The sequence below is a fragment of the Urocitellus parryii genome, chromosome 13, assembly GCF_045843805.1.
Source record: "Urocitellus parryii isolate mUroPar1 chromosome 13, mUroPar1.hap1, whole genome shotgun sequence".
In the NCBI taxonomy this organism is placed as follows: Eukaryota; Metazoa; Chordata; class Mammalia; order Rodentia; family Sciuridae; genus Urocitellus; species Urocitellus parryii.
Genome location: NC_135543.1, coordinates 34,923,848 through 34,937,333, shown reverse-complemented (window position 1 = coordinate 34,937,333; position 13,486 = coordinate 34,923,848). Strand labels below are relative to the sequence as shown.

Here is a 13,486-nt window from a genome sequence, read left to right as displayed (position 1 = left end):
TGGGAAAGATTCTGGGTTGAAGGGAACTTTTCTCCCTCATCTAGTTTTGTTAACTGGCCAGTGATCAGGGTAGGGAGCATCTGCCCACAGACTGGAGACCCCTGTGGACAGAGCTCAGCGTACTCTCCATTCACAGCACAGTCTCCTTTCCCCTAGAGTCCCCTGCCCCATTCCCACCTCCCAGACACTGTGGAAAGCCTCACAAGTAGGACATCCTCCTAGCATCCCCCAGCCCTCCTTCCAACATAGGGACCATTTGTGCAGCACATATCTTCATGAAGGCCTCAGGAATGTTCTTTTTTTCATTCTGATGCTTATCCAGAGTACAACCTTCAAGTTCATTTCAACACAGGACCACATTTGTGGCAAAAATGGCAGAAGAAAAGGGATAGTGGTATTTCTGAAGGGTCTGCTCTGGCCAAGCCTCTGCTATAGACCATCTCATGGAACTTTCTCAGCATCCCTGAGGGTGACTGCAAACATCCCCATTTCACAAATGAGGACCCCATGGTTCAGAGTGTTTGGTGACTTGCCCATGAGTGAGCACTGGAGTGAGGGTCTCACAGGCTGGGTCTGTGGGAGAGTAGTAGAAGGCTATGCTGTCACTGCCACTGCTGGAGTGAGTTGGAGAACTCAAGTGACTAAAGGAGGAACAGTTGGCTGGGCCAGTGTGGTGGGAACCTGTTCTTTCTCAAGGCCAGAAGACATTTAGTATGAGAGTTTGAGAAGAAAAGAAAGAGACAATAGAAGTATACAGAGGATGATTTCTATGAAAAGCAGAAACAAGTCCTGGTCATGGATATCTTAAGTGAGCCTTAGTGGGTACTGCTTGGGGCAGATTCTGAGGAACTGCCTTTGAAAACCCAGGCTATGCCACAGGAACAGTGCAGATATGCCCAGATGTGACAGGAGAATAAGCCTGGATGAACTTAGTGATTCCCAGGCTCCTGGGTTTTTTGTTCTCATTTACATAATGTTTGGATCCTATTTTGAAAGCAAATATAACTGATTTGCACTTGGTAGTTTTTACATATACCACTATATTCATAAGGAGAAATATCCTAGACAACCGAGTGGTACACCCTGTCTTTCTTTAGCTTTTCATGCCCAAAAAGAAATGAGCTACTGGGGCAACTCTGTGCCATCAAAGGACCACAGGTTTTCTGTGGCATCTGCCAGAGAGGAGAGGACAGTGGTACAAGATTTTGGGAAATATGCCCTGAATTCTCAAGTCCTTCCTGGTTCAGGAAAGCCAGTCTCCAGGCTTCCAGATGTTTTTCCACTGTGTATCTCTCCCCTCCCCTACCCTCAAGCTGTGACCATGGTTCCCTAGCCAACACAGGCTCCCACTCTCCTCACAGCTCCAGAACCTGGGGGGTCTATCAGGAAATTCTGGTAGACTCAGCTATGGTCCCATGTATGGCTTCCTGGGGACTATACTACTTAGTCCTCAAGGGCTCATGAATGGATCTGGCCCTGAAAAGATGGGCTGATCAAAGTAGAAGAGGAGGAGGGAGAAGGACCAAAGAGGAGCAGAGGGGAGAGGTGTGGGGAAGAGGGGGAATTCCATGAGGAAGTCTGGAGTTTCCTGGTTAGGGTTGTCAGCTTTGCCAGATAAAAACAGGATGCCCAGCTGAATGTGGATTTCAGACCAGTGATGAATATTTTTTTAGTGTGTTATCCTCAATATTACATAGGACCTATCACATGCAATATTTAGGACATACACTAAAAAAGTATTGTATACATGAAATTCAGATTTAACAGGGTGTCCTGCATTTTATCTGTCAGACTCCTGGATCCTTCTAGGTCTTACCTCTCATCTAAAACCCTGCCACCAAGTGAGTTTCCTGAAAGCTATAGTTCCATTCTCACACCATCTCCCATGACCTACCACACCAATTAAAGCCTCCTCATTAAAATGGCCAGAGACCTCCCCAGCATAAATTCTCCCTTGCTGATCTCCCAGAAGCCTCCTGCACCTCTTCCCTGCCATTTAAACCTTTCCTCCCAACCCCACGTCTCTGCCAAGTCTCTCCTTCTGCCTTCCTGGTCATTTCCTTGTGTGGTGCCTCGCAGAGCTCACTGCAGCTGAGTGGCTGTGATTTCCATCTGGGCTCAGAGCTTAGGCTTCTTGGGGAAGTGACCAGTCTCCTCCTGGCTCCTCAACAGTTCTCAGCTCTGTTGGCTTTGGGTGGGGAGAGGGATTCACAGCATGGCAGGTGGGGAGCAAGGAACAGGTAGACAGAGAGGGGGCGGCAGGATAGACAGGCAGAGAGAGCAGATAAGGGGCAGGCAAGGTAGGGCTTCACAGGGCTTTGACCCCAGGGGTCAGGATGGCCACTCAGACCATGAGAGGAGGGACCACTGGGAGAATGGATATCCTGGGCTCTGCTCACTGCCTCTCCCAGCCCTTCCCAAAGTGGGCCCCTCCTGTTCTCAGGGGATGGCCTTGGACCTTTTGGCTGGAAGAGGAAATCCATTTCTTGGGCTGGGATGTGGGAGGTGGGAGCCAGGTAGAGGGGGGTAGGAAAGCCGAGAAGCAGAAAGAACAGGGGAAGACAGAAAAGGGCTGAGAGATGGAGGCTGGATCCAGGAGCACCTGGGGGCGATGCGAAGGAGCAGGTGAGGAGCAGTTGGACACCTGTAATTGGTGCGAGCAGCCCTGTCCTAGTGAAGCTAATTGGTTTGTTATCTTTACCCACCAAAGCATTTACTTTGGTTAGTCGCCCGATCCACAAACACTTTCGAGGAGATGACATTACCGAAAGGGAGGAACATCTGCATCAGCTCAGCGTCCCCAAACTCCTGGGGCAGATGGTAGATGAACAGGTTACAGCCCTCGGGCCCTGCGGTGAGGGGAGGGGGTGGGCAGGGAGGAGGGATGGCAGGGTGGGGGAAGAGAGAGACAGAGGAGAGGTGAGCGAGTTAGGCAGCGCAGCGGGGAGAGGTGGGGCAAGGTTAGGAGGGGGGGTTTCATTCAAGATCCAATGGGTCCCCAAAGAATGGGGTTGCTGAGCCCCAAGTCTGAGCTCTGGTCTCCACTCTGTCCTTGGGCAAGTCTCTGAACCTCTCTGTGCCTCAGTCGACTTTTCTGCAAAATGGATCAGTAACATGGGCCTGGCATCTCTGGGGCTGGGGTGGGTGGAGTCAATGAGAGAATGGGATGAACATGCCAAAGCTTGGTCAGCTGTGGAGAGAGAGGGGCAGGGAGGTTTGGGGGCTCCCTCCTGCTCAGCCCCTGCTCTGGGGAGGGTGAAAGGAATGGCTTGGGCAGTGACATCCTGTGCTGGAGAGACACTTTATCTTCACAGGCCTAGCATAGACTGGCCTGGAGTGCCCATGGGTGGTGGCCTGGGTTCAGTCACCTCCCTGACCTGCAGCCACTCCTTCCCATCTGGCCATGGAGGCACAATTGCACTATGCCACACATCACACTGTCTCCTAGTCTTGAAGGCAAAAAGCCAGATTTCCCCTGCTTCTTCTAGAAGATGACACAGGAAAAACTGCACACCAAGGTGCCACAATTAGCCAGGACACCCTTGAGCCTCATTCCATGAAACTTTCTTCATCTCCTTACAACAGTAACAGTCCTGCCAACTTGTGCAGCATGAACATGTGCCAGGCTGTTCTAAGCACTTTCTATGTATGTTAATTCACTTCATCCTTAGAGCAAAGTTGTGACTTAACTACAATGTCATCACCACTTCACAGATGAGGACACTGAGACCCAGAGAGGTTAAGTTACCTGCCAAAGGACAAACAGCTAGTGAGGGAAATGGGGACAGGATATGAACCTAGGCCATGGCCTCCACAATGTGTATTCTTCTCTCTCTACTAGTCATAAAATCTTAACTTCCCAGATGCCCTGAACACTTGGAGGTCTTTGGATTCATGAAATTTCCAGATAGTTAAAGATTTCTTTTTGAATAGTCAAAATGCTTGATTTTAACTCTCAGAAATAGAAATCTTTTCAAGATGCATGGTCTGTTTCCTGCCATCTTAAATACCATGTGTCACATAGTATTTAACCCTTTGAAGTGACTTGTGATCATTGTAGTGATGATGATTTCCACCTCTGGCTGATGGAAAGGAGACAGCTACACTGAGAGCTGTGTAAGAACTGGGGTTCTGATCCGAGCCTGGTGGAAACCTAAGCATGAGCTTAAAAGTGAGGGCTGTAAGGCACCAGTTTTTGTGGCCAGAACCAACTGTCCTGGTTCTCTGGGACCAGCAAGGCTGCCAGATAATCCAATTTGGGGGCAAAGAGTTCACCTTGGATTCTCTCTTTTCCTTCTTTCCCTCCTCTCCCCTCCTACTCCCCTCCTTCCTCCTCCATCTACCTCCACCCCGTGGAGGCCCACAGCCTATAGAGAGGACTACCCTGCCCACTGAAGCCACCCAGCTGAGCCTCTGACTTCTTTGGTCCCTGGTCCCCACATTCTACCCACCCACCCACCCAGGCACTCTGCCAGAGAACGGCGCATTCAGAACCAGGCACAGATGTGTTCCCTTGTCTCCCCGAGCTCTGCTGGCCCTCTTCTCCCTGTCCCCTCTCTGTCCCCCTCCCATCATACTGTGTTCTCACTGGTGCATGCCATGTGAATGTACCCCTAGATGGTGCCCAGGTAGATGGATGCTCCCTTGGGGCAGGAACCATTCTTGAGGTTCTAACACCTCTTCCAGCACCCATGCCTTCTTTTCCCAAGAGTACTTCTGGCCTCTCCCTTTGGGTGCCCCCTGTGTCCATCCCCCATGCTCTAAGGGTTGGGGCTCTTTCTGGGAAGTTTTTTCTCTTACTAGGCCAGTCACTCCCTAAATGTGGGGGCATGTGCCTTCTCCTGTCCTCCTGGTCATGTGCCCTCTGTCCTCCCTTCCTATTCCCATTCTCACTCTTCTGGGCTTCCCTGATGGCTCCACCCCATGCTGACACACTCCTCAGACTCAGAGTCCTTGTTCCAACTCTAAGTTCTGCAAGTTGTTTCATGAGGAGTTTACTTCTCTTCTTCTTAAAGAGACAAGGAGCTCTCAGAGTCAGGGTCACAGGCTCAGTCCCATCTGCAAGGTGTATAGCTGAGTACCCAGGGATGGCCTTCTAGGTCCAGCCTGGGTAGGATGACAGACAGCAGCTTCAGTGCCCCCAGAAGTGAAACTACACCCCCTTAAGTCCTTCTGCTTTTTCATTAAGATTGGAGAGTATCTATATGGCAGGACTAGCAGGACCTTAGAGATAATCTGGTCCAACCCAAAGAAATGGTGAAATGGCACTTCAGAGACAGAAAGCGACTACTACTAACTACCCTGCAACTCCTGGCAGAACTGCACCTGCAGCCACCACTGAGGGTAGCCTCGTTCAGTCTGTGGAGCAGGTAGCCTTCGGGGATTCAGGCAACTGTAGGAGGGTCCTCCCCAACAACCAGTATATTCTGATATTCAGAGGTGTTCCACAGGGGATGGTGGCCATGATATAAAAGGACAACCATTGGTGAAGCAGGAGGAATATGCCTTCTTTCTTGTTCAGGCTTCATACAACACCATGGGATTTGGCTTTGGTCAGACTGCAGCCCACCTTTCTGCCTATCTCCTGGCCCCAGGCTCACCTCCTGCTTGGCAGCATCCTTTGCTCCTGCTGACCCCTGCCTGGAATACCTGCCTCCCTACCTCTCTGTGCTGAAGACCTCTCCCTCCCTCCAGCCTTCCCCAGAAACCCACACCCAGTGTCACCATTTCACCTATGCATAAGTGAGGCTCTGTTGGTATCTGGGTTTGTGTCCTACCCCACCCCAGCCCCGCTCTCCTGGGGTAGCTTGGCCTGAGCACCATGACCAGGGAGAAAGGGGTACAGCAATGAGAGGGGCTGAAGTGAGAAGCAGCCCACAGGGCCTGGTCTAGGGAGCAGGGAGCATGTGTGTTTGAAGCTGCTCAGAGATGGAGAAGGTATGAATTCAAAGGCAGATGCAGAGGGGTAGGTGGGGAGAAGGGCAGGATGTGAATGTGGGACCAAGTTAAAAGCCAGCAGTAGAATCTTCATGTTTGTTGGGTGAGGGTTGTACTGACCTGAAGTTCTGCGTACATACATGTGTGTGTAAAACAGGATTCGAAGATTTATGAGCCCACAGGCTAGAGTGACACTGGGAGCTGCCTACAGCCAAAAGCCAGCATGATGACAAAAGTGTCAGGGCCTGTGGATATACTTCTCTGCTCTAGGCCTGGGCCAGCCCCTGTGGCTCTGCCCTGCTTGGTGAAGGCACAGGGGACGGCAGAGGCAAAGCAGAGCCAGGGCCATCGCAAGAAGGCAAGACTGATGGACCATTCCTACCCCACTTCACTGAAGGGGGCTCCAGGTGTCACTTAGCTGCACCAGGGCATGACAACTGAGTCTGTACCTCTGGGTGACTATAGCTCAGCTCTCCTGGGACAGAGAGGTCTAATGATGCAGATCTCAGGAGCTGTCAGCCTGTGAGCTGGGATGGCACTCCTCTTGTACAGTTTTTAGGCAAGGAGGGGTGACACCTTGGTATAGGAAGGGCTATGTGCAGATAATTGCTGCATGAAGTTCAGAGGGCAGTTCTGAGCAAGTTTGACTTTCACACCCCTCTAAGAAATGGTCCTTACTGTCTTCATTTCTGATGAAGATGCTAAGGATATAAGAAGGTTTGTCTGAGGTCATATGAGGCAGATCTGGGAATCAGAGGGTTTGCTTCAAAGTCCAGGCTCTTAATTGTTCAAGCTCTAGGGCCTTCAAGTGGCCAGTCTTGCCAAAGGGATTTGGACCAGCAGATGCCCCAGATCTTTCTGAGTAAGCTCTATCCCATGGCTCCAAGGCAGTTTGCTGTAGGGGCTATGAGGTGGGCAGTGGGAAATTCCACCATGTGGGCTGCTGGGACAAACTCAGTGGCCTTGGTGCCAAGTGAAGTTCCCATGGGGGTGAGAAGACAGGACCTTATTAGTGTTCCTATACCTCAAGTTCAGCTATCTGTGTGCAGGCCCCCAAGGAAGGGCTTATTAACTTAGTTTCCTATCTTTCTGCTTACAGGGATCACTAGGCACTGGGATGGGAACACACTGAGTGTCGTCATTCAGTCCCTGCCACCCAAGCCAGTGGACCTTACCTGCTTTGCGGTGTTTGCATCAGGGTCTCTAGGGGTGGCTTTCAAGAACCCCCTTCCTTACTAGGCCTGAGTAAGGCCTATTGCCTCATCCTGCCTCATCCTGCCTATTAAGTCCTACCTGGGAGCCACACCTTCCACTCCTGGTCACCCAGGGCACAAGGTCTCCTTTCCAGGATGAACAAGAATGTGAAACCCCCAGCCATGAGCAAGCACTTTCCTGTCCTTTCTGCTGGCCAAATCCTGCTTACCAGGGAAGGGGATTCTTGGACTCCACTTCCTACAGAGCATCACTTTCCTCATGTTCCTGACCACCTTGATTCTTTCTCAACACCCACAGCTCTCAGGGTTGGTGCTGCCAAAGCTGCCACACAGTCTCAGCTCCTAGCCATGCTGTAAGTTCCCTGAGAACACAGCAGTGGGACCTCAGTTGAAGACCCCAAGGACAGGCCCCTATGTCCTCAGTAAAGCTGGGTGCTTCCTGGGGCAGGGGCCAGGCTGCCACTGAAAAATACAGAGGCTAGGTTGTTCAGGGCTTGCTAGGGAAGGAGCAACCATTCTCAGGATTTTTTTTCTTTAAAAAAACAAGATATCAGTGTGTGAGTTGTGTCATCCCAGTGGCAAGTGATAGAGGGGAGTGGGAAAGGTGTCGCGTGCATGACCCACCAGCCCTTGGTGCATTCTGTCCAGTCCCCTGTGCTGGGCCCAACCGCCACTCTGGTTTGCAGAGCTGACCACAAGACGTGCGCCTCCAAGCCCAGATAGGAGAGTGCCACATCCCATAACCCTGCTGCCTTCCCTCACCCACCTCCTCACACACACAGACCAGATTGTCTTTCCAACCAAGGCCATGGCCAGAGGCCCAGGTGAGACCAGAGACACAGGTGAACAGTCTCTTTGGGAAGAGGGGCAGGAGGGGATGAGACTCACCTTCTCTCTGTTGCTGGGGAATCATTGGCGGTGGCTGAGGAAAAGCCTGGCTTATCTGACCATAGGCAGCAGGGTAGGCGGCTGCTGGAGGGCCAAAGAGAAGAGGCGAGAGACGACAACAGGAGGCAAAGAGACAGGGTGAGAGGTGGGAAAGAGAGATTTCAGTGTCAGGCAGTAAAGGCCAGCCGGCCAGCTGGTATGTGTTAGCTCAGTTGCTTCAGAGGAAGCAGCCTTCAGTCTTTGGTAGCAGCAAAGAAGCACAGGATGAGGACTGGAGAAGTGTGTGCATATGTGGGGGTGGGGTGCACTTGAGGGGTCAGGCAAGTCTAATCTGCAATAGTGGATAGCCATAGCTGATCTGCCTTCACTCCCTCTCAGAGGGCACTTGTGTGGGACGTGGGGAGCTGCCAGATGTGTGGACCTGGCCTCTAGGGAACCTGCCAGAGGTAGGCCCCAGGGGCAAAAGGGCTGAGATGGACAAGCCTGCTGTTTTCTATATTCAGTTCAAAAAAAGCAGAGGTAGGACAGAAAAGTCCAACATACCCCTCTGCCTGGCCTGGTTTCCTCAGGGGCAAGGTCTGACATAGGAGCTGGGGAGGGCTCCAGGACCAGTGAGAGAGCTTTCTTTGGTCTCTAGAGGAGGAAGACCAGCTTTCCTTCAGTTCTCATCTCATCAGGGAGCCCACTCACCCTCAGGGGAGACAGCACTGGCTCTCCAAAGCCAGCAATGAGGTAACCTGACCAGGTATGACAACAGGGCACAGGCTGGGTGGGGATGAATGGTTGGCTGACAGCTTGATTTGGCTCATTGGCCCCAGGCCATCTGCTGGCCTCAGGCTGTCTCTTCTCACCAAACACACACTATCTCAGGCTCCATTTTCTCCCAGCAAACTGACTTACTTGCCTGGCTGGTAGAAGCTGCTTCCTTTCCAGAGTCCCTCCTTCTCTCCAACCCAGGCATCTCTGCTTCCTGAGCCAGTGATTGTGGACTATGCTAGGCAGCACCCCAAGTCTGGCCTGGCCCCCAGCGCTGCTGTGCAGCTTGGTGCTCCTGGGCAAAGGTGAGGCCAGAGGCCCAGGGGAGCAATCTCTTTGAGGAGAGGGGTTTGGAGGGGCTCTGCAGTACCCTGGCAGTACCACTGGGAAGAGAAATTGGGCCTCAAAGACAAGTAACTAAATTCATCTCATCTGGGGCTCTGCCCAACCACCATTACCAGTCCACCCTGTCATGCCAGGAAAACTGCACCGAATGCTAGGAGGCCTGAGAGCGGGAGTTAGCCCAGATAGGGTGGGGGTGTGGAGCCAGTATAGCCCTCCCTCCTTCCCCTGAGGACCCTGCCACCCACTCTCCCACCCCCATGCAGGGCCCAGGTCTGGGGTGGGAAGAGGGCATTGGTGCCACAGGCGTGGAAGGATGAATGCAGCCAGGAAAAGAGCTGAGGGGACGTGTGGATACTAACGACCTGCATACTGCTGCACTCCCGCGTAGGCCTGCTGCAGGGGGTCCGCGGCGGTGGGGCTCTGTGCTGCTGGGGAGCCAACGGGCAGAAGTCAGTGATGCGCACCCAAACTGGCCCCTGCCCCCACCATTCCGGGGACAACATAATAGTTGCATTGTCCCTTCTAGCCACTACATGCTTACTAGGGCAGTGTCTGGGACAGGGGCCCTGAGTGCTGGGCCCTGTTGGAAGTCTCCCTTCCAAGCCCAGGGCTCCTACTACATTGCCCTCCATAGTTGGGGGAGGCATGTTACAGCTGGATTGGGTGTGGCTGAGATAGGGGCTCATGCAGAGGAATATGAGGATTGGGGAAGAGAGGCCAGAGGAGGGCTTGATCACCAGGGTCTTGGTAGGGAAACACATGAGCTCCCACCAGGGCTGTAGAGCTGTAGGGCTGGAAGCTGTCAGAAGGGGTTCATCCTCACTGATCCTCAGCAGAAGCCAGGGGCAGTAAATGAAGAAAAGCCTGGTAGATGTCATCTGGGTGAAAGAAAGGCCACTGGGGGGCCTCACCCTGCCACTCTGTCCTCCTGGACCACCCACTCCAGCTCAGAGGGACCCCTCCCTCATTCTTTTTTTTTTAATTTAGTTTATTACATATGCCTCATATATTTTTATGTTTACAAATTGCATTGAGTTGCATGAAAATTCCTCTCAGCTTCACTAACTTTGAGACAGGCTTTTTCCTGACTATAGCACCCAGACCTGTTTTCTCATACCATTCTCTTTAGAAAACATTCACTTTTAATTTACATTTCCCATTATTTTTATAATATTTATTTTTAGTTGTAGTTGGACACAATAACTTTATTTTATTTATTTATTTTTATGTGATTCTGAGGATCGAACCCAGGGCCTCACAAGTGCTAGGTGAGTGCTCTACTGCTGAGCCACAACCCCAGTACTCCCTCCCTCATTCTTAAGGAATTTTCACTATGCATGGAGATCTTCTACTCCTGGTCTTGCTGGAGACTCTTGCAGCAGGGACTGGCCACACAGGTTGAGTTCTGCCCTACGGGCTGGGAGTAGGGTGCTGCCCACAGACACCAAAGAGCTAGAAGACCAAAGACCTTCCCCTATCTTCTGCCCTGTAACTCTGGTACCCTTGAACTGAAACTTTGGCAATACATTCAGAGAAGCTTGAATAGGGAAAGGCTTGGTTCATCTTGTGGCCTTTGCTGTCTCTTGAGGAACTGTGGGCAAAAGCGTGAAGCATGCATCAGCAGTGGGCACAACCCTTAGTGACCAAGGTCGGTGATGACTGACATGGGACTGGGCTGGCCTTGGAGGCCCAGAAAGGTAGACAGGACAGATGCTCACTCATATGGAAGACCCAGCCCCAGTATGTCTGGGCAAACTGGGTAACACAGGATGGCAGGAAGAGAACCACCAGGGCACATCTGCCTGTCAACTCTGGCCAGCCAAGCTAACTGGCTATGCCAGGTTTTGAGGCCTGTAGAATGGACAGAATTCCCAACTCTCCTTTTGAGCTCTTTTCCTGAGTTTTTCAGTTAATCGCTATTAGGAAATAGCATCTAGACCTCAGGGGAGCCCAGGCTGAGGCAGAGGCCGCTAGAGTCAGTTGGATGACAGGCTTAATACCCCCTAGGAGTAGCAGAGGAGCTGGCCCTTTGGGGCTCTAATCAATACTGAAGAACAAAAGAAGGGCTATGATACAGGCTTTTTCCTGCCTGGGGCTATCCCAGTCTGAAACCCTGTTCCTATATTTCCTCCATGGAGGAGACTGGAGCAAGAGCCCCCAGCTGCAATATGCATGGCAGAGTGATCTCCTCTGCCAGAATCTGAGCTCTCTGGAGGGACAGCCACATCTTGCTTGTCCTCTTGGTCTTCCCAGCTTCTCACCCATGCAGCGCCTTGATGCAGATTAGAAAGGCTACCCCTACATCAGGGCACATAGTTTGGTGCCCTTGTGCAAAATATAACCAGCACAACTTCATGGCAGCCCCTGTCAGAGTGCCAGAAACACAGTGAGTGCCCAGAAAATAGAACTACTGGAGAAAAAACAGGTTTTTTATGTTTGTGAGAGCCACCCTTTCATTAAAGGCCACACTGTGTGTTTCCAACAACCTCTCCATGAAAAAGAGGGAAGGACAGAGAAACTACCTGGGGCTAGGAAGCAAAGAAAACATTCATGAAACCCTTTTCTACTTCTCTGCCTAATGACCTCATTAGTAAATGCCAAAGAGTGAACATTTTGAAGGATCTCGTTCATTACAGTGGCTCCAAACTCCGCATTTTAAAGATGGTAAATTAATTTTTTAATGTACTACTTTTCTCCTTTCCTTCCTTCCATCCCTCCTCTTGCTCTGGCAGGGAATTGTTTATGGGAGGTGCCAGATCGTTACAAATGGGGGAAAGAAACATTTCCAAGTTCCATGAGGGAAATGGCTCACAGATGCTGGTGGGGGTGGGGAAGGAAATGGCTTCCCTGAATCCAGAGATCCAGATGGGCTTGGAGGGAAGGAGGAATGGAGAGTCCAGATGTGCTGAGGGGTGGCATCTCCCAGCCCATGAGCCTGATATTAGTGGAGTCACTTCCACCTCCAGCTTGCTAAGTCCCTGTTTGTCTCCCCTATCAGCTGGAGCCTTCATCTTCAAACACCACTCCAATACTCTGGGCCCTACCACATCACTTTCTAGATCCCTCTGGCCATTTTTCTGAGGAATTGGAGGTGCCTGTACAACAAGCACTGGAATGGGGTTAAGGACAACTCCAAGTTCAGAGACACAAAATTCTCCTCCTCTATGTCCCTACAGCACAGTGGCTTTGCACTCTGTTGCTGGTGGAACTTTTATACACTATAGATATTTGAGCCATACTTCAGACAGTGAAATCAGAACCTCTGAGCTTCTGTAATTCTATCAAATCTCTAGATTCTGATGGGCACCCAGATTGGGGAACAAGACCCAGTGGCAGGAGGGGGCTGCCTGGTAGGAGCAGGGATGGTGAGACTGAACCCCTCAGTCCTATTAGGTAAACCTCCTCACCATCTCTGCCCCTACTAGGCAGGTCCCCTCCTGCCTCTGGGTCTCCAGGAAGGGCCCCGCCAGAGTGTGCGCCTTGATCATCCTCATCTTTCCAATGCCTGCCCACCTGTTAAAGTTGCCCTGAGCCTCCTCCTCAAGGGGGCCCCTGGGGCTTCTTCAGCCTATAGGATTCTCCCATCATTTGAGTCCTTCAGTGTTTTCAACCTGAGAATATTCACTCTTGATTCAACTTCTTTCTGCCTTACAGTCTCTTGGTTCTGTAGATGGATTTTGTTCTCACCTGGACTTCAACCTCCAAGGGGATAGACCATGTCTTGCCCTCCCCCAGCGCCTTCCTTTCACTCAGCACAGACCAGACACTTGCTAATATGCATTTGCACTCTGAAACTTCTCCCTCTGCCCTCTAGGAAAGGGGGACAGCAGTCTTCATATCTTATTACATTATCCTTTGCTGGACTGAGCTCAGGGCTCAGCTTCCCCACACTGATTTTAGTTCACCCTCCAGACAAGAGAGAGAAGCTGCTCTAGGTCAACTGCACACTCTCACTGCGTGACAAGTGCTGAGTTTGAAAGGAGTAAAAGTAATCAGGAACAGGCCTGCAGGATTTTCTTGTGTGCCACACTCTGAATTGCAAGTTTGGGAACTGTCCAAAGTTCTAAGTCGCTGTCTGAGGTGCTGCCCAGAGTTTTTGTGCGTCAAGAGACCCGACTGACTGGTGGGTACTAGTTAGTATGTATGCCAACCAGTATGTCTCCATTTCCTTCCTCAATGAGTCTTTTCCTACTAAACGTTAAATCTAATTATTCTTTTAGCTTCTATTCCCTTAATTGTTTTAGCGCAAATTCACATTCTATTAATTTGCAGTTACTCTTGGCCTGGCTATACAATTGTATCCAGTGTCTTTTCTTCCCTAAGGGAGTCACTGGAATGGGACTGTT

General features: G+C 51.1%; 1 protein-coding gene across 27 annotated transcripts in view; it reads right to left on the bottom strand.

Annotated features, from left to right (window-relative positions):
- The window catches only part of Celf4 (CUGBP Elav-like family member 4), a 289,799-nt gene that overhangs the window by 9,024 nt on the left and 267,289 nt on the right, over positions 1-13,486 (bottom strand). For 11 of the 27 annotated variants that reach the window (XM_026400067.2, XM_026400075.2, XM_026400069.2 and 8 more), the window contains exons 9-11: positions 9,500-9,565; positions 8,040-8,123; positions 2,766-2,849 (exon numbers count right to left, since the gene is read on the bottom strand). In XM_026400067.2, coding sequence (XP_026255852.2) covers positions 2,766-2,849; positions 8,040-8,123; positions 9,500-9,565 — 234 coding nt within the window. Of the gene's footprint in view, positions 1-2,705; positions 2,850-8,039; positions 8,124-9,499; positions 9,566-13,486 lie in introns of all 27 variants that reach the window. The other 16 variants (XM_026400068.2, XM_026400076.2, XM_026400071.2 and 13 more) reach the window with 6 other exon arrangements.